The sequence below is a fragment of the Aulonocara stuartgranti genome (genome assembly GCF_965226115.1).
Source record: "Aulonocara stuartgranti genome assembly, chromosome: 23".
Classification (NCBI taxonomy): domain Eukaryota; kingdom Metazoa; phylum Chordata; class Actinopteri; order Cichliformes; family Cichlidae; genus Aulonocara; species Aulonocara stuartgranti.
This window is the reverse complement of record NC_138958.1, coordinates 15,011,827-15,033,677: the sequence shown is the minus strand read 5'-3', so window position 1 is coordinate 15,033,677 and position 21,851 is coordinate 15,011,827. Positions and strand designations below refer to the sequence as shown.

The 21,851-nt window shown below is 38.7% G+C and overlaps 1 protein-coding gene across 1 annotated transcript in view; it reads left to right on the top strand.

Moving 5' to 3' along the window:
- znf644b (zinc finger protein 644b) overlaps positions 1-21,851 on the top strand; it is a 25,908-nt gene extending 4,057 nt beyond the window's left edge. Inside the window, 7 exon segments of the mRNA XM_082524884.1 lie at positions 14,770-17,433; positions 18,025-18,153; positions 18,253-18,591; positions 20,016-20,138; positions 20,285-20,381; positions 21,293-21,414; positions 21,417-21,851. Coding sequence (XP_082381010.1) covers positions 14,784-17,433; positions 18,025-18,153; positions 18,253-18,591; positions 20,016-20,138; positions 20,285-20,381; positions 21,293-21,414; positions 21,417-21,532 — 3,576 coding nt within the window. The 5' untranslated portion in view covers positions 14,770-14,783 and the 3' untranslated portion in view covers positions 21,533-21,851.

Sequence of the window (21,851 nt, the reverse complement as noted above, 5' to 3'; positions counted from 1 at the left end):
TAAAGTTTTCTTTCTACTTAATGTTTTGATTAAAATGTGTATTGGATTGAAATAATTGTTTTTTTTCCAAATTCTCTTGGCATAATTGTTCAAATTTCCAGTTTTGGTTTGAATTTAACAATTAAAATCAATAATCACAATTAAGTATTTGTGTTCTTATTTTAAGATAATCTAGTGTGACAACTTACCTGCCGATGGGGCAAATTGTCACAAGTGCACATTCTCCATTCAACAGTCTACAACTCCGTAATGAGATAAGATATGAAAATGTAATGAATACATCATATGTGCCCGAGACTTCCTTCTTTCATTTGGTGAAACATTTATTACGTTGTGATGTATGGTGCTCAGTAAAAGTTAGTCAGTGTGAAAAGTGTGACAACTTACCCCGCTCTCCCCTACTGGAGAAGCATTCGTTAAGGGAATGGATGCATGAGTGAGGTTGCATTTGACCTTGAGTCATAGCAGTGGCTATGAACTAAATGCATGTAGTGTACTGGGAACGATACAGCATCCTGTAGCAGAAGCCTGTACTAGCTGTCACTGGGTGAGAGGTGAGGAAGTTCTGTTAATCAGTTAACCCACAACACCCAGTCAAGATGAGCATACAGTAAGAAAACTCTTTCCTGAAAAGCAACAATGAACTTATCAAGAGGGCGCCTCATGTGGCGTTTGGAGAAACATTGCTTTATTATAATTTTGTTTAGTTATGAGCTCAGATTTATATTTATAATGAGTGTTTCCTGTGATTTTAGGGTTTTACAATTTTTTGCTGTGAGTGTGCATCACATTCCTGTTATCACCTTTATGCTGGAGGTTTAGTCAAATCAAAGTGTAGACCTACATAAGTGAGTCCATCACTCCCTGCAGGTGTCTAAGGAGGAGCTTAAACAGCTATAGAAAGAAGGCAGCTGCAGCTTAACAGCCTAGTGTTGGTTTTACCGCATTAGTATACCGCAGAGAGTAAAGGAGTCAACTGCTCGACTAAATAAATCAGATGGTTGAGGCATGTTATCCACGAATTGATTATATGTCACTTGACAAGGTCAAATATTTTAACCAAGATGCCTGAAGTCCCTGAATGCACAGCATAGCAAACAGTTACGTGTTCTCTGTTGGCCTGGCTGGCTGCTTACACAGCTATAAATGAAGACACGTGGGACTTCTTAAATGGGAGTACACTGGCCTGAATTAGCAACTCAGCTGAGGAACAGCTGCAGAGATGAGATATTTTAGTAATCAGATGCTCCGACCAAGAATTTGCAGGAATATATCAGACGGGAGGTTTTCATAGAACCACATTGACTGGACCACTGTAGTGTTTCTCTTGGTGGTGAACATTTCAAGCCCAGTTCAGTTTCCACTGGGCCTGAAACCAGATATTGTTTCATTATTCTAAACCACATAAAATGGTGAAAATGTCCAACCCAGTTTTTCAGAGTCCAAGATGACGTCAGTGAGGGCTTGTTTTAGCCACTCAGCAGTGCAAATGCTCAACTACTGCATAAAACAGTGAAAAGCAGGAAATCATTACATTTAAAGCTTGAGACAAAATATATTTTTTTTTTAGCATTTTTGTCCAATATTTTATGTAATGTGGTGCAAAACATTTTGTTAAACTAGTAACTGCTTAACTGACTAAAGACATTTTAGCTCCAGTTGACATATTTCTTAAATTTTAATCCTCTTTGACAAAGCTTTTCCTGATTTTTGGTAAATGGTGAAAGGACTGATTCTTATATAGCACTTTTCTACTCTCCCGGAGTACTCAAAGCACTCTATACAACATGCCTCATTCACCCATTCATACAAGCACTTCTAAACACAAGTGCAAAGTAATCTACATTCACACGCATTCACACTCCGATGAAGGGCAGCTTGGGGTTAGTATCTTGCCCAAGGATATTTGACATGTAGACTGGGGAAGCCAAGGATCGAACCACCGACCTTCCAATCAGTAGCTGATCTGCTCTACCATTTTTGTGTTCAATTTAAAAATAATGAGGGAATGCGTGGATATCGCCTGTTCCTGATAACTGTGGTGATGCTTAAGTGTGATTTCTACCCGCAAGGAAGTCTAGCGAATTATACCAAAGCTATACAGCCATGCCTTGACAATATATCGGGGTTGTGACTAATTATTTTCATCACTGATTAGTGTAAAAATTATGTTTTTTTTCTTGCCTACAAATTTTCCGAAACCAGTAAATAATGAACTTGATTTGTGCTTGATATTGTAAATATTGCTCTATCATTTTCTGTTGGGGCCCCAGAGAGTCAAAACCCTCTTTAACAGGTTAAAACAAATACTTGATTTTTTACTTACTATTGATGTATTACCTCGATAGTCATGCCTTGTCACATTTTTATAATGAGGATTACGAATCTGATTTTAAACTGATGCTCTGTTTTGAGAGTCACATAAAATGACACGTGATCTGTTTGTCAACAAGAAAATCAGCTCTAAAATATGCTGACAATACTTTTTAGCTTCAGAAAATAATAATTAGCTTCTTTAATATATTTCATAAAACAAGTTTCATAGACTATTTTTTATAGTCTAAAAGGGCGGACAACCCTAATATGGAACATGGGTAGGGCTTTAGCCAAACAGAAGCTCCACCCACCTGCTTTTTAAATCTTTTTGTTTGAGAGAGAGAGCCAATCAGAAAAAGGTGGTTCAATGAGAGGAAGCTGAAACAGCTTGTTTCTCACAATCTGCAGGATTATTTCAAACAAAAAGGCTCCTGTGATATTCATCAAATATGCAATGTCAGTTTATGACAAAGTGAGGTGATCAGACCACTTCACTCAGTTAAATTGCAAAAATAAATTTTTACGCTTGCGTTCTCATTACTCTCCCAGTGATTTGATTTTAATATAAATAAATAAGTTAGCTAACCTGGTCTTATTGGTGGATCCCAGGTTAAGAAAAGTGCTGCTTGTACAGTGTGTGTTAGCAGAAAGAGATGGAATTAGATGATATTTCATTCTGCGTGGTCATTTTTTTTCCTTACATCTGTGTGGATTGCATTTACTGATGACCGAGTGTGGTCAAGTTGGCCCAGTGACATTTGCAGCCTTAATCATTTTTGGTTGCTTGGCTATTGCATTTTTCCAGTAATACTCGATCATAGCAAGTAAAACAGGCAAAAGAGCTGAAACACCAAAGGCAAAAAAATTCTTACAGAAATAAAGTTGGTTAACTTGAAAATTATTATTGCTTAAGTTCGCACAAACAGTGAAGATTTTAACGGCTCCAAAACAATAAGAAAGCTGCTGAGAATGGAGACATATCCCCTCCGGCAGTGTGTGTCAGATGGACTCACAAAATCTTACCAAGGCTTCTCCCCTCATGTGATCCGTTTAGTGTGCAGCTTGTCAGCATAATAATTCTAAAGATTCTGAACATTTACCTGCTTTTGGCTCTGTTAGAGGTGTTTTATGAGAACAGTGTGGAGTAATTATTGCTTCAACATACACTGATAAGTTAGGGCGTTCTGATTTGTTCTTTTGTTTTATTTACTGCATGATTATCCATATCAAGCTTTTTTCCATATGACAAAAGACAGGAGCATTAATAGGATATTGTCTCTCTTTAGAAGTCATAATGATCCATTCATGGTTTAGTATTCAGACAAGAATCACAACAAGGTGACATGCAGTGAAGCATACATGTCCATAATTCGTTTCAAAGAGCCGCTGAACTGAAATAAATGTATTTGAGCAGTAAAGGCGAGCTTAAAATGTGTGTTGATTGTTGATTGTGTGTGTCTAACTTTCTTCTGCTATCATTATTCTAATCATAATCTCAGAGCATAAACCTAAAATGTGACCCTCTCTGAGAAGGTGTTATCATGCAGAGGCACAGTCGCGTGTCTCCTTACCAGCTTAACACCTGAAACTGTAGCTCAGATGTGTGAAATGCTCTGAAACTATAGCTGGGTGTGATTACCAGTCAAATTAAATCTGAGATGTCAGTTACATGTGTCAGTGCTTCCACTCCTACTCTTGGCAGGTTGCGGGGAGTGACAAGCTGGCTGTTGATTATTTTCCAGTGTGAAACAGAATCACTGACACACAGTTAGTGTTTACAATCCCCGAGTCTTTGTTTAATTTCCTTGAAATATAAGTGACTTTTGTGATTTCTGATGTTGGAATTGCCATGACACTGGCATCGTACCGTCAGTAAATACTCAGCTGACTGCTGGATGCTATGTGCTTCTTCTCTGTTTGTATTAGCGAAATGTCAGTAAACGGACTAGTAAAATCGAATGAAGCACAGATGTTGCAGAAGCTGTTTGTCTAGAAGTTTTGTCAGCATTCTGGTTTAAAAAGCAACAATTTTGTAACATTACTATTTTTTGACCCAACAGATTAATGAAAAAATATGGCATGGTTTCATTACACCAGGTTTCACCAGCTTTCATACACAATGTCAGTAATCATTTGGCAGCCTATCCTAATGTAATAAGTCAAACTCCCTGCAACATTTTAACTGTCTTTAACAACATATAGTGATGTGAAATGGCATGCAGTTTATAACAATATGAAATGGGTTGGATGGCATCATAGCTTTAACAATGCCATGTTAAGGTTCCACCTCTTTACATTACCTTTTTACCTTTTGTTATTGGCTCCATCTCTGAAAGTACCCCCGGTTTACGAACCTTATTTTTAATATGAGAAAAGATTGGGTTTCAACCACTTAACGGCAACCGAGAGTAGGATTTGTAACAAATCGATTTTATTTTTTCTGTGTTTTTGCGTTTGTTTCTGCAATTTAAACTCTTGTTTTTTGTTTGTCTTTGTCCTGCTTCATTCACTGCTGCCACTTCTGCTGCAAACAGTATGAAGGTAATGTGAGAGCTTTTCATTTCCTTGATTTGTGACGGCAGCTCTACTGTGAAGGATTCTTAGAAATGTATTGTAGATGAATACCTGGGGTTAAAGGTGCATGCTCGCATTCTGATTCTTTGACACGTGATACGTTCGGATTATATAAAATGCCTCAAATAAGTCGCTTTTGAACACAGTTAATGTTGACAACTTCCAAACTACTAATTTACTTTCTTTTTTAGCTTCAAGTTTGTAATACTTTTGGTCTTCCTAAATCTAAATTTACATATAAATTGAGTGGTACCCCCCTTTTAAATAGTCATGGGAGTGACTTCTTCTTGGAGAGGAATTTCTTTTAAAGAAGAGAAGGACTTGAGCTACTTGAATCTTAATTCACTGGCAGGTGAGATTATTGCAGTCCATCAAAGGCTGATTGAAGCACTGAGCTGTCCACAATCCAGTCTGCTGTTCAGCCTTTGCAGATCAAGCCCTCTCTTATCCTGTTTCACTCGGGCTGTGGACCATTTCCTCCACTAAGGGGCAGAATATGATTACTGATACTCTCAGCCCTCACTCTAAGAAATGAGACACTGAAGAGCATCATCAGTTAACGGGGGTCTATGTAGTCAGTGATTAATATAAATAGGAAAACTATAACGAGTTGATGTTGGTACATGTTTTTTTTTTCTTTTTTTTGTATGAAACCTTAAGATAAATAACCTAAAGGAAAATCCTTATAAAATTCTAATTATATACAGTTATGACTTACATGTAAGAACATGTACAGAAATTAAATCAGCACAGATCATTAAGTGCACAATCATTCTGTCTTAGTAGGTTGGTTTTAGTATATTTGCATGACTACATCCGAACTACCACAACCTAAAATATACTTATCGCTTATATTCCAAGTTTGATCCAATGCATACAAGTCTGCAAAAATGTCAAATCAGTATGGTCTTGCATTTATCCCTCTGAACATTTCACAAGTCCAAACAACCTCTATCTTTGAGGGTTGGGATTAGCGAGCTTCCATTGTACATGAGCTGCGAGGCAGCTAACCCTTTCTGTGATACCTATCTGAGGTTGAGCTCAGCACTTCCCTCATTAATTTCCCATTTATTCTCTGAGTTGGATGTGATATTTTACAGATTTGAGCATGCGGGGCACAGGTTAGGTGCAATTATGCTGACGGAGGGCTTTTACAGACATGCTCAATGAAATCTGGAGTGTAGGATAATACATGTAGGAAGTTATATAGTGATTAACCTTCATTTCAGTCTCCTCGGCGATCTCTAGGAGGCAAATCCTCCTCCAATCAGCTGTTGCCAGGTATATTATCCAGCCTTTTAAATGACCTTCAAAATAAAAGATAGTGGCAGGCCTGCTTCTTCTAGAGCTTTTGAAGCATTTATTTGCCCTTTTATGTTGTTCAGCAGCATCTTTAAACTACAGCTCACTCCCAAAATCTTTATTGGTAAGGCTATACGACTTTACTGGACAATTTCATGTGGAATCTTTGACCAGTAGCAGTGCAGTGGAGAAATGTTCTGTTTCAGTGTTTGTAGCAGAAATACTGAAATAAGCATAGCAACTCCTCAGGTTGTCATTAGAAGCTTTAACATTGTAGCATCACAATCAATATTTGACAGAAGTAAAATGTTGTATATTAGTTTATGCTTGTTTTTTTATGTTTTCAGCAAGTTTCAGTAGCTGCAGGTGCAATGGTGATGTTGTTAGAGTGGTTTTGGTAATAACTCAAGTAGACCTAAACATGTATATAGTATTGATTTTTGAGTTTTATACCAGATTCAGAGAAAACTATAACCAACCTCTAAAAGTGACCTTACTCCAGTTGTTATCTTTAATCTATTTATTTTTAGTATGGTGTCAGCAGCTACAGTAAAACGCCACCTTTCTAACAACGCACAGAAAAAATCCTGTTAATCTGCTAATGATATAGAAAATTATGAAAGCTCCAAAGTCACAGTTATTAAGCACCATTAAACTGATTAAATACATGAATGTCATAATTTTCTAGTTATTATGCAAAGATATTTAACACAATTAAGATTTAAACTTCTTATCTGATATCATGACATTATAATAACGTGTAATCGTTTTTCACAAAAGCAGCATGATTGATGAAGACACTTTTAGCTAGCTTGTATTTTTCTGCAATTTTTTTTAACACTGATGTCGCAGAAAGCCGCCTTTCACAACAATGGCTGTTACCTCCCTCGCCCCTCAAAGAAAGGACATTTTTGAGCCCCTTTGATTTGGTCCGATTTGTTTTGATGTGAGGAGTGAGTGGTTTTTAAAATCTCTTTAACTCCCCAGGCCTGGCCCAGCCTCCCACAGGGCTAATGACCGTAGCTTGGCCTGTGTTGAATAATACAGATGCTTGTGAGGTGCGAGCGGGGAGGAGGGCAAGGGGTTAGACACGGGCCCTCCTCCTACAGTACACTTCCATTGATAAGATTGTATTAATTGGTATGAATAGAGAGGGTTTTCTCCCTCTCCATGTATACATTTACTATTATACTCATTAGCTTCCTGTTGCCTCCCAGCGAGTTTCTCCTTCACATCCCCCGGGGTCTCCTGGGAGGCAATTTGCATCTCTCCATGGTGTCTCTCTGGGGTTATTGAGGAAATATTAGCCTCTTTTCTTCTGTGGCCGACCCTTTGATTTATTTGGAGCTGGGGCTGATAGAGTGGCACTCACATGTTAATGACCGGCGTTGATATAGGGTCTCGGTGCAAGACGACTCATTGATCCGAGTTGAAAAGGTACAATTGACAAGCAGTACTGAATAATCATCTTACACGCATCTGTGCGTGTGTGTCTGTGTATGTGTGTGTGTGGACCTTGAGAAATGACAAGGGATTCCCTCTGCTGTCAAGGCTACTGTGCTCTAGCTGTCCACTTTCCCTGATAGTTAGATAAACAGGCTTCTGTGGGCTTCTGAATTTCTTGCGACTTTTCGACAGGCACAGTTTTGGCTTCTTTGCAGCTCGTGTCATCTCTTTGACCTCACGTGATCACAGTGGCACTTATCTTAGCCGCTTCTAGGACTCTACAACCAATCAAAGGCTGCACGACGCACTTGATCCAGTTTCTGTTTGGAGTCTTGGTCTAATAATAGAATTCAAGGTGACTACTGAGGGATCACTTTGGCTGCCATTAATGAGTGCTGAGCCCCTGCTACCTGCCCCACCCACTCACCCCCTCAGTTTCTGCCATGGAACGCTCATATTATGTGTTAAAGAAAGATAATGAGAGATTTCGTCCTAATACCTGCGATGCTTGACATGCCTCCGAATTTAAGCTCACTGATGTCTGCTCGGCAATGTGGAGCCCGTCCTCAATTGGGAGAGCAGTTTGACACTGACTCGCTTTCATCTGGATGGTCACATGTCTACAGTGAAGCAGCAGCAACAAAGTTTGATATATATGTATATTTCATGTTTTTTTCTCGTCTCAGCCAGAGTGGAACGCATCGGCCTAATCATAGCAACATCTTCTGTCTTGCTTAGTATTTATATACTTTCAGTCATATGGTAATAATAACATTTAATAAAAGCCAACATCCTAACTGCCACTAAATAAAAATACACACCACCGCCATCGCTGCATCTTCTCTGCATACTTATAACAGATTAGAGGTTATGTATATCAATTGTGCAGCTCATGCATATTGTTATGAAGGAGAAATGCAGGAAATGGAAATGTGCCATTTCAACGCGCCAGCACAGCTTGCCAAAAGCAGGCAAGTGGGTTGTGCTTGCGGTGATGGTCGGGTTTGTTTTCCTCTCAGTGTTGGGAGATGAGAAGTCATGTATCTAAACAGAGCAGATATGATGTTTATGAGAGCCATCTGCTTGGCAGCCCTCCTGTGCCCACTGCCCTCTTCAACGTGAGAGGAGCCTCATTAAAAAAGTCACATGCCTGAGAAATTTCTAAGCGCTGTGTTTTTTTTCCCCCCCTTTTAAAAGGAGTGGAGTTTAAAACTAACAAAGCCTTGGGAAATCCCCATCAGACATCCCTCCCTTAATCCATTTAATTTTGAAAGGTATTGTTTAAAGCTTTAAAGTTTATATCGTTTAATCCCTCTCCAACACTACGGGCACCAAATGAGGCCGTGTCAGCAGCTTGAACAGATATAATCTACTCCACACAACAGAAAATCCTCCTTCAAGACAAGGTTGCATGGGTTTCCTGTGAACTCACTGTTTGATGTTTCTACCTGCTATTGAACATGACTTCTGTCTTAACCCAACTGTCACTCGCTCCCTGTCCCCTTTTATCACTCCGAATGTTCTCGCTTCACCTTTCTTCATCAGTAAATCTACCATCACAACCATTTCACTCATTCCCGTTTTTCAGGAGAGGGGGCCGAGGAGAAGTTTGTTGTGGACAGGTTCAAGAGGGTTTTCTGCCTTCTGTTGTTCATATTTTTTTCAGACAGACTCTCGGTTTCTTTTCTTTGAGTCCCATTGTCTCAAAATGAAAACTTTAAATTCTCCACTTATTATTTCTTTGTTTAGGCCTCCCACAAATTTATTTCATTCTATTTAATTACAATAATTTACACAAGAAGAGTGATGCATTTCCGTTTGCTAAGCATAGAGTTCCTGCCGGCTAGTTGAAAAGGTTAGCATAGCACAAAGTAAACATTGCTAAAAAACTGTAAGAAATTACACCTGATGTTGCTTTTACAGTGAACTTTTCTGAGCATTAAACAAATTAGATTTATGATGTGTATTAGTGAGCTGTAAACCTGCTGATCGATATTATTAAAAGGCTAGAGCTAGGCTAGCAGTCATGCTTCTAGCCCTTATGCTAAGCTACATGTTAACTTTTGTCATTATCATATATGGCCACATCACATGTCACATGATCTAGCTGTAAGTACAATCACAATTACAAACATAAAGGTTGGCACTAAATTGAATCTGCTGGGAAGACATCAAGGATGCTCTAGACTTTCAATAAAACGTGAACATATTAGTCTAAACTGGAAATACTGGGAGCCAGTTAGAGTTTTAGTTGGTGCACAGTGCACTCAGAAGGTTTTGTCTTATTACACTGAAACTTACATGGGCTGAGAATATAAAATTGTGCATGTAGAGGGGAAGACATTGTTTTCAAGTCTTGTCTTCGGGTCTGGCTTTAAAAGTCAGATACAGTTAATAAATCCTACCAATTAATTGTTCATTTTTATAGTGTCATTATGTCATCATAGTGCTGTACTGACTAGAGAGGATGCAATAAAATAATCGATTTAAGTTTAGTAAACCAAACTTTTATTTTAAATTAATTTGAAAATAAAAAGGAAAAACAGTGGGGACCAGTGATTACTTATTTAGGCACAACCACAGCTTACGTGCCCATCTGTCTGGCTGCTTATTGGTTGACGTAACAGGCTGCTGTCTTCTGTCAAATACTGAACACAGGCAGGCCAAAGAGCCATAGTCACTGTAGATGGCTGCCGCTTAACTAAAATGTTGTTTTTAGATCTTAAAAACCATAATCCTTATTTTTTATCAACTCTTCATAGTGAAGTTGTGTTCCAAGACTGGATGTATCCCATATATGCTAACAGTTTTTTTTGTTTATACTTTGCGGGACTAAGAGACAAGCCTCATCTTTAGTTCATAGATGTTAGAGTCCCATCTAACGCCTTGAAAAGAATAAAACTCATTCCTTTGAGTGACGTCTTGCTGTAATACTTACCTGTGAGCTTTTATTCTTGTTTTCAAAGCATGCATTACCATTTAATGTGTTCATACTATAAAGAACGTGATATTCTTTGGAACATACCTTCTGTGGTACTCGTATAACATGTTTTCCTTTAGTTTATAATTTGAGTCGTATAACTCCAATATATATTTTCACTCAAGCAGTAAATTACATTGTTTAGTTATCAAAGGCTTTGTGTAATTACATTTGTGCAATTCAGGATGACAGAGCTGATAGTGTCTGCACAAGACGCTGGCATACATAATCACAGGCGAAATCCCATTAGGGAGGATGGAGACCATTATTATGGAAATGACCTTTGGGTGACAAGAATTCAGGGGGATAAAAGAATACTATGTAATCCTGACAAAGAGGCTGTGTGAAGCCACTTGCTCTTTATTTTCTCTTGTGCAAATTTAAGAAATTTATGGTGTTTTATGAATGTGCAATTGTGTTTTGTAGTGTCACATTCCTTTTTTTTGTGTGCAAGAAGCCAGTTAGTCTGCTTGAGAAGTGAGATTTGGCAGTGCATTGCTAATTTCATCCTGCCTTTCTGGTGTGTGGTACTGTGGGTAACTGCAGGGCCAAGATAGCAGAAGAAAAACTTTACGATGTGTTTGTTTCTCCCTTTCTTTTCCCCCACCGTGGCACCTTCGTTGAGAACTTGCTCACCTTGGGATTACTGGATTGTCAAGCTGAATCTCCGTCTGTTTGTTTTGAGCCACGCTTTGATACTCTCACACTAAAGAGGCAGCTTCATAAATTCACATTGTGTCAAATAAATCAATAGATCCTATTAACTGAGGAAGTTGTGTAGTGCAGTACTTGAGGGACTGTGCCCCCCCTCGTTCAGGCATTTCTCCAGCAAAGGCAATGGCAGAGGAATGTAAGGTTGGCTCTTGATCCATACAGACAGCTCCAGCAACAGAAATGGTTTGGCTGACTGGTCTCAGTTGGTCTTTAGTGTTGTCTCCACTGTGCTGCCAGCCTGGGTCTTCAGCTGAACAAGAGGAATGAATTTGCTTGGACATTTCCAGCCTTACAGTGCCAACCTCCTGGTCAATCAGTTTGTAGTCCTCATGTGACTTAAAGTTTAGTGTTGCAGTATTTTTATTTTATATTTTATTTAATAAATGTCTGCTTTCACAAAAATGGTACAACAAATATTCTACACCTATAGCCAGAATTTAATTCTTTACTTCACTGGCATGAGATGAATAACATGGCAATGTCAATTCTAGATGTAGTTTCAGGCAAAAATATGTTAGAACACCAAAACAAATGTCCAAAAATGCACAATGGAAAATACACCAATATTTTTACTGATATTTTCACCACACAGAATCGATCTTCCTGAATACAACTTTAAAAAGAAATAACATGAAAGCTTGCCTGAGAGAGTTCAGGCTGTGCTGAAGAATAAAAGTAATCAAATATTGACTTCCAAGCTCATTAGAATTGTACAAATGCTGTTTGTGCCTTAAACTGTATATTATATTTCTGTTTGTTTGCACATTTCAATAAATTACTGCACCCACTGTATTTCCCACTGTATTGTACCTGTCTCATCTCAAAGTACAGTCCCTTACTTAAACCATATCTGTTGTGTTATATATTATTAGGCAGCATAAACGAATACATCAACCGTATATAAAAGGCTGCATTCACATGTAGGATAAAGATAAAACTCCCCAATTACTCGTATTGATTTTAGCACGGCTTTTTCCATCACAGCCGGGATAAGTGCACTCTCCTACACCTCCAACACCTACTGTCATCAGCTAGGCACATTCTTTTTGATTTCGCTGGTGTAAAATAAACTCTGTGAAAGACATTATGTAACATACTTTTGCACATAGCCTCTCTCCTGTATTTACCATTTTTAGAAATGATATAAGCTCAGGTTTCTTCATCCGTTGTATGTCTTCCTCCATATTTTCTGTCTTATTAGCCTTTGATTTTCACACTTCACTTGACCTTTTGTTCTAATGATTGTCCAAAACAGCAGAAATGACTGGAAACCTAGACCGTCATCGCACTGCTCCAAGTTCCAGCCTTATAACATAGATGGCTCATGAGATCTAGAGAAAATAATGACAGAATTTAGCTAACAACGTGTGACCTTTGCACTCTGTCATTATAATAGAGGCAGGTTTTTGACTCTAGGAATATCTGTCTGCTCTCACAGGAATATTGGAACATGTCTAAAAGAACATGTAAAATTACTCCTTACCTTGTGTACTAGAACAAGTAATTTACAGTCGAATGTTATGCTATTTTCACGAATTCGGATTGTTCACAGTAGAGAATGACAGGAGGATGAAAGGGAATAGAGCATGACACGTGCTGTAGTTGAGAGCCAGACTCAAAGCTATACCAACGTGAGTACATGGCATGCTTCCCAGCCCACCAAATATCAGAGCGTGCTTCAGGAGATCAAATTAACCGCATAGCTTGAGTTAGCTTGAGTCATTTTTACTGTTAGTGAAGTGAAAATCAGTACTTTTATTTTCTAAATGTGTAGTTTCTGGATGAATGCAATGCAACAGTTTTGTAAATAGCAATCATTAATCAATCAGCAATAAAAATAGTTGAATATGGTGCATATAGTATATGAAGTGTTAGTACCAATAATGCTGCATTTATTGTAGTTCTTGGAGGTTTAGCTGTAGTATATAGAGAATTGCATTTGCTAGACATCATTTTGTTCACGAGATGAGATGCACGATCGAAGCTGTAGGTGCTGGAAGAACAAAAAAAATGTTAAAGACTTCACAATAAAAGAGAGGTGTTATATTGTTTTCTATTGTGTAACAGAACACAATGATGAACACAAAAGGGATCATGATATTGCTTCTAAATCTCATTTACCAAACTGAAAATACAAAGTGAGAGTCTTGGGGAAAATAGCAGACAGGGTTAGTAAAAGCTCACAGCAGATTGATCTGTGCATACAGCTTAACTGTATTAAAGCTCATAATCCCTGTAAATATCTTCAGGCAAGGCAAAGTCAGCCTTTTAACATTGACTAAATGAAGTAAATAGAAGCAAATACATTTTTAAAATTTGCTTTTCTGTTGAGCCCCTGTTCTTTATATATAGAAGCGAGTTGTGTGAGTTGGCTGCTAATGAGGCTTGCACATTTTCAACCAAGATATTTTGATGGTTTTGCCACCCTGCCGTTTGGGGGTAACAGTGAAGCTCGCTTTAAATGTAGAGCGTCTGTTCCCCTTTCGAACCTTTAACACCACAACAGATGGGGAGAATATGGAGCTCGGAAGGTTTTACCTCTGAGGTGGTAACAGTGAAGCCACTCATTAACACTGAATTTACCACTTCGTTAGCAATGCAGCTTCCTGTAGAGAGCGACCAGCCCTGGATGTCAAATCCACTGAGCATATGTTTCAGACTAAATCTGCTCTGGACAGCAAAATATAATCTGTTATAAGATCCAAAATGCACATTTTTAGTTGTAGTTATTTTTAATAGCTCAGAGCTATTTGGTTTCATACTGTCCAAATAAATATGGAGTAACTGTGCTTTCAAATCAGCCACTCTTAAACGAATTTGTATGCCTGTCCACGTGTATGCGCCAAAGTGTATGTTTTCTTTGTGTGAGTCTGTGTTTGTATTTCAGACAGATTGTGTGCCTGCCAATTTGTCAGGATTCAAGTAACAACAGTCTCATGCTGGGATCTGTGTTGGCACCATCACAGAGTGATAAGACGCAATATGATCTCATTGGAGGTGTACTTTGTTCCCATGGAAATTGGTCAATTTTAGCAGGCGACTGAGAACTTTAGGTGGAGAAGCAGGAAGGTTGTATCCCAGAGGTACGCTCACATAATTAAGCATCCTCACCAGGGTATTCAAGGCTAACAGCAGGGTTTGTTGTGAATAGAGGTGGCGAAAGAGGGTGTTGGAAAATCATAATGCGGCACAGAATAATACCACTCTCATTTTACAGAGCAGTGGGAATAGCCCAAAAGGAAAAAAAAAAGATTTTTTCAACAACACCACATTGTCAGTGAGAATGAGAGAAAAAGAATTAAATTTTACTATATTATGTGCAAGAGTTATCTTTTTCTATTTATACTGTGTATACACGTGTAGATATGTATAAGACGTTGCACGCTTTATTTGACTTGCTCAAAGTTTGCAGAATAATTTTCTTCTTCATATTTCAGAAAGTATCGCTGCTATGTCTGATCTGAAGCTGAATGCGCAAGAGGACAAAGACGTGGAATCGGTGTCTGACAGCCCAGGTCGTACTCGGGAGCCATTACAGACTCACACATTCTCCCCGAAGAACAATGCTGCAGGTCTGTCCTCAGATGAACACGAAAACCCTTTAAATGGAACCCAGCCGAATCCATTTGTATACAGCAGTGTCCCTGCTGTTCCCCATGCAGACAATTCATTGCCTTCAGGAGCACTTGTTAATGGACCTGGTTCACACCCCAACTCAGAGGTACACTGTGTCCTGAACAAAGGCACTGTTTTATCCAACAGTGTCCTGGATGCCGTGTGGCAAGCGGAGAAGGACACGAGCCCCGAGGTGTTACCACCACCTAGTGAGCTTCAATCAGACGCTTGGAAGAACACAGTGGGACCCGACGTAAAAACACCGGCCACACAGCCAGGTGTCAACACGCCACTGTCTCACTTGGAGGAGAATGAGTCTAAACTGGCCTATTCCACGCTGTCAGGTGACAGTGCAGAGCAAATGCACATTAGCCAACCTTTGACAAAACAGACAATAAAAACAAGATCTCCACGGGACATGGAACGGTCTGGAGTCTCCTTGGATGATTATGATAATACTGAAGTAATCAGGTGGGATTCAACAAGAAAATGCTTTTTGCACAACGACAGAAGGCTGGAGACCAAAGTGATGCCCCAAAGAGACAAGAAGCACAATACACACACGAAAAGCATGTTAGGCTGTCTTGAAAAGGTTAACAACAGCTACAGACATTTCTGCAGTGGTAATGATGTTGAAAGTGTTGACACTGGCAACAAAGATGAATTTTTGGGTACACAATCTGACATTAAATATTCAGTTATGCCATTCAAAGACCTTTCTCGGAACATAGCTTTAGACTCTGAGAGCCATATTTATAGCACAGCGCAGGGAGGCAGTAATGAGGAAAATGACCCTGAAGATGAAAACTGTGTTAGTCCAAAAGTGGAACAGTTGAAGGCAGAGCAACTTGAACGAGATTCACTTTTCTTTTCATGCACAACATGCAATGTTAATTTCAAGGAAAAAAGACATTTCCATAGACATATGATGTATCATTTAGGCAAGCATAATCAGGTGAACAGTGAGAATGATTCACAGCCCTTTATATGCGGAGAGTGTGGGCTTTTGTTCTGTGATAGCAACTCCCTCATGAGGCACATCATTATTCACCAAGATAGGCTGGAAAAACTTATGGAGGAAATTGAAGGTCTCAAAAAGACTGAATTTGAAGATGGGGCCACCACAGTGCCGTGCTCTCGGTGCACGTTTGGTTGTAACTGCCAAAAAGTCTTTGTCCAGGGTACCAAAACACATGATAATTTGAAGCACTACTACTTTTGTGAGGAGTGTAATTACATTTCCTTGACACGGCAGACACTTGTAGCACACTTACATGTTGCACACCTCAACACACACCAGCCTCAAAACAGGAAAATGAGTCATACTAATGATGCAGAGGGAGCACAACATGTTCCGTTTCAGTGTAAAATGAGTTTTTTCCCAAGGAGAGACAAAGTAGTGTTAGGAAAACATTCTGAAATGCCATATGTTGGCAAATATAAAACAATGGCCCGATGTAAACCAAATCTATTTAAATCTACTTTAAAGGAAAAACTCGACCGTTCCACTGAAAAGGGGGATATTCACATTCAAAAAACTGTTGACAACACTGTAAATTGTCATCAGTTTAAACCCAATGCCAGCTGCACTAAAAGCATGCTGTCGCCATATTTGTGGAGAATCGACAAGCATGGAAAGTTACTCTTACAACCAGCAGAAAAATTGGATGTGGAAACCGATCTCACCTGTGTACAAGAAGATGCTGAAAACAATGACCGCAGGGCTTTTGGCAGCTTAAAGCTGGCAAACCGTCCTACAGCCGCTGCTTTTACAGCCAGGAAGCTTAAATTGGACCAGATGTTCTGTCAGGGAAGCAAAAATGACCCCGTAAACGGGAGTTTACAAGTACAAGTAAGCCAAAATTCTCCATCAATGGGAAAAATGACTACACCTTTGCATAACACTACTGAAAGAATGAATGGTAATATATTGCCTGGGCTTAGCCAGAGGCTTAAGAAACAGTGTGCAGTTAGGGAGTTAAAGAAAGGCTGTGAGGGTGATGATAACTTCAGTGATGACACCAGCGAAGCTACAGGCAGCTTCTTGGAAAGCAGCGAGAATGAAAGGAACTCATATGCTCGGAGGTATTTGAAAAAGAGGCAGAGCTTTACAGCCAAACACCAAAGCCCCCACGCACTCAAGGTTGAAGATGATGGAGATGAAGACTGCAGTGACATAGAACAGCTCATAATCAAAGAGGAGCACATTGAAACGACAGTGAGTGATGATTCCACAGAATTGCCTAATACATCTCCAAGTGATAGTTTTGATATGTCCCCCACACCATCAGTAAAACATAAGCCCTGTCCTTACTGTCCCGCCACGTTTGAGTCCGGAGTGGGTCTGTCCAATCACGTGCGAGGACATCTTCACAGAGCTGGGGTGAGCTACAATGCCCGGCACATGGTTTCACCGGAGCAAGTGGCGTTGTGGGACTATCAGCCAAGAATCCGCAGAAAGATTTCTACTGGCATGAGAAAAAAAGGTACGATTATTTTAACAAATAATAAATACAAACCGAGTCTGAATGGACTGTGTGCCAAAACTAATATCCCTAACACCGATTGGCTCATTATAGCCTAGCTTGTGCAATATTAGGTGCCTGCACATACTGTAGAATTTTAGTGTAAGCGTGCCACCTATCAGATGTGTTCTGTATGTCCTTAAATGCTATCAAAAGATGAATAACATTATATTTTGTAATTTAGTAAGAAAATCATTTTGCATTTTTGATAGGAGAAAGAAATGGAGCCAGGGATGTGTTGGAGCAAGCATCTATAATCTTAATCAGTGGGATTGCATATTGCGCACCTCTCTATAGAAGCTTTGGTTAATTACTCCATGACAGAAGTCAAAGTTCTTCAAAGCTCCACAACCATTTCAAAGTGGCACTTCAGGATATGGTATAGGGTTTACGATTTAGTATTTCTGTGATCGGCAGTAGGGTCTATTATATGACTTACATATAAAAGCAGCTATAGAAAATCTATATCTATAAAGTTTCACATTCCAAAATGTACACTAAAAATAGCTTTTTTCTTTCCTTAAATTGTGACACACTGTTCTTATATTACAGCTGTTAAGCCAGAAACTCGAGGACAACACACGTGTCCTGTGTGTTTGGAATGTTTTGATAGCAAAACTGGCATCTCTAACCATGTGAGGGGACACCTGAAACGAATAGGTACAAAGGTTACCAGCAGCAGTAAGTCTCCGCTGTGCGCACTAAATGAATTGCTACAGAACAAAACGGAACATTGGAACAACCTTCTGACTAAGAGTCAGTTCTCCTCTCAACCTTTAGCCCCTCAGAAGTTCATCTGCAGCAATGGCCTCTTTCTGATGCAGACAAGCATCCCAGGGAAACTCCAACATGTCAAAAGGAGTCTGCATCCCATAAAGAAAAGCCTTGTGTGTAAACACATGGTAGATAACCTCTCAGAAAGGAAGAAGCTACATGGGGAAGCAGAAAGAGGCACTACAGCCACATCAAGCACTTTAGTTGAACTCCTCAAAGCCAAACAGGAAAGTGTGGAGCTTGCAGTGAGCCAAGAAGCCTATGCAACCAGGGTGATCTGTGAGATGACCAACGATTATATGGCCAAAACAGAGATGACCAGTCGGGAACCAAACTGGTCTGCTGGTATGGAATCTTTAAGTCTAGATTTGGACAGCCATCATACTGTATGTAAAATACATCATTTTTAAATGTTATGCAAAACCAGCCAAAGCAGAAAAACAAAAGTTGAGGTATCATTATCATGCATTTAATAGATCATATGTAAGACAAGCTACTGTATGTCAGTTATTATATCATTAAGTGTAGTTTATTGTTGCGTTTTAATAGTTTTTTATTTAATTGTCTTTTTATTTCTCATTTAATTGTTAGTAGAGGAATAGCATGTTGACCCAGGCAAACGCTAGGCTTGCATAAAACATAACCGCATCCATATCAACAACAACTTTATATCTTTTAAATTCAGAGTGTGTCCTGTTTTTGAGCTGCCTTCACTTGCGTCAAAGCCAACTAATTCTCAGATTTTAATTCATATTTTATTACAAATTTACCATGTCTCATCCCAGATAACGTGTTTATTGTCGACAGAATACAGTTAAACAGTGTGAGAATTGTTCACAGTCATTTGATTTGTGGGAAAAACACATTCTCTGCATAGAATGCCACCAAAGTGCTTTTGAAGTTCATATTAAAAAAACATGAAATCCTCTTGATGTTGTGTCACAAGCCCATCATCCACGAATCCACAATTTTGTTTAATGTCTGTCCAAATCAAATTTTCAGTGAGGTACTAAGGAGGACAAAGCTGCAGTGTACTTCCCAAAGACGTTTTATCCCATGTCTTCTGTCCTAAAGACTGATTTAATGGCAATTTGTAGAATAACATTTGGGTATTAACGTAAATGCACCACCGAGTTCATTTCTTCTCACCTCAAGGTCAAGATGACTCTCAAATCATGTGTTACTCACATTTTTGGGATATTTTTCTTTGACATACAAATACACTGAAAAGTAAAATCAGGTTCTTTAATTTTTGAAAGATCGTTTGGGATATCTACTGAACTATGCCAGATATCATTAATCATTAACATGCAGTCTAGTGTACAGCATCATTGTTGCCAGTTTTCCTGGAAAATGAATATATCTGTGATTTTGTGTGTGTGTCTCTGCGTGTGTAGTTTAGGAATCCTTTGTGACTCCCTCGAGGTGGTGAATTGTATGTGAAAAAAGTCCCCCTGAAGACACAAGATTGTGTTAAACTTTACCAGTAACACTTTCCAAACAGGAGAGTGCAAATAAGATGCTTAGAATGCAGCCAGGTGGAAGAAGGCTTTAGCGCACACTGGGACTAACAGTTTATCTGATAATAAAATTACTGCATGAACTCAAATATATTCTATATTTCTTCGTAAATATTCAACTTCTAATGTTTGTAAACTTGGATTTGTCACATATGGTATCATGCGCAGGCTAAACTGTATAAAATGAATATATAACCTAAATATTAGGGAAATGTAAAATACACTCACATCATTTATTTTATTTTTCAGGGGAATGTGACTCAAAAAAGATTTATATTCAGTGTGACAGCACCTTCCCCACTGTTTCCCAGCTTCCTGGTCATATTCAAGCAAATGCACACAGGAAGAGGATTGCAATTTTTGAAGAAGAAGGTAATTTCTGTTGAAGTAAAATGAAAATCAGATGATATTTGCTGTATTTAGAGACAAAATGTTGCAAAATGTGCATTTAGAAGTTCATGTCAAGGATAAACGGATGTATTTCTTGAGATAAAGAATTCTGGTGCTTTTTTTTCTAGACTATGATTTTAGGAAGAAGAAACCAAGACAAAGGCCGGAGCTTAAAAATAATAATTTACCTTCACTGAATACTGAGATGTGCACACTGACCTGCAGGTAAAAGGAATGAAAGGCTACATACACAGTATTTCAACAAAACAACGCTTAAACTGGCACATGTATAAAGGACAAGCTGGAATATTGACATTTGCATGTTTGATGGTTGCAAGCAATTTGTCTGCACCCAGTTTTATGACTGTATATTTGCACACCATGATGTCACCCAGTGGTTTGTAAAGTCCTGGACAGCTCAACTTTTCTTAATAGTAATTACCACATTGCTCTTTTGGGCCAGAAGGAGCCACTCAGAGAAGCTGTTTGGCTTTGAGAATGCATTTAGCTCAAACTTGCTGCATATACCTGGTAGTTCAGCTAGATCTAACTTAGATTCTAACTATAAACAAATCACTGAGGAGTTTTTTTGGAACCGAACTACCACCTGCTGCAAAGGGTTAAAAGTCCAGAAACTATCAACGAATACTCTAGGAACTTAAATTACGGTTTGAATATCTATGGAGAAAGGACTGAATGTAATAGTTAAGATATCTGTGGAGCTTGGGGGAAAGCAAATAAAATAACGTCCGTTTTGCTTTAGGAAATGTATTGCTGTCCAGGAACGTGAGATCATCCAGTCAAAGAGGTTCTTAAAATATAGTGACTATCAAGTGTAACAGGTAGATAAGACTGAGTGTCATCAGCATAACAGTGATAGTGAACTTATGCTCCAAAAGTCAAGTTACAAACACAGCCATGGTTTAGTAACTTCTATTAGTTAAAGTGCCCATGTCTCTAACAATGCCATTTTGAAGCCTCAATGAATTTTATATAGTTATGGAAAAGACTGGAAAACTTGAGAATCTTTGATTACAATGTATAGAATGAATAAAACTACATCTTAGTTAGAAGGCGTTAGAAGAAATGCATGAAGTCCAGAAACACTGACAGTTTCTTTTGGTGTATCTCTGCAGATTCTGCGACCTAGTTTTTCATGGTCCCTTTTCCATTCAGGAGGACTGGATCAGGCATTTACAGAGGCACCTTCTACACACCAGCGTACCCCACTCAGGGAGAGGGATGGTAGAGGTTTTAGCCCTTCATCAGAAAATACAACTAAGCATGTCTCACGAGGACCCAGAAACTGGGTAGTTTTACTTCCAGATCCCTCCAGATCTATGTATTTCTCTCTCTCGCTCTTATTCTCCCTCTAGATATATAGATATATCTATATATATCTATACCAGCATGTTTCTGGAAAGAAGTATTTTAGTTATCCAGGCTACTATATAGTATAAATTTTCTGTATATTTGCAAAAACTTAATTATAGCATATTTTAATGCAACACTTTGCCTCAGCTAATACGACTAATAGGATTCCTGTTTTTTGACTGCAGTATAAATTATGCGCAACAATATGTATGATCCAAAAAATGTTTTTGTCATTATATAAGTGCCTTGTTAATTCAACAAAACAACTGCTCAAAAATCAGATTTTTGTAAGGAGGTTTTCATTATAATACAAAAACTTAG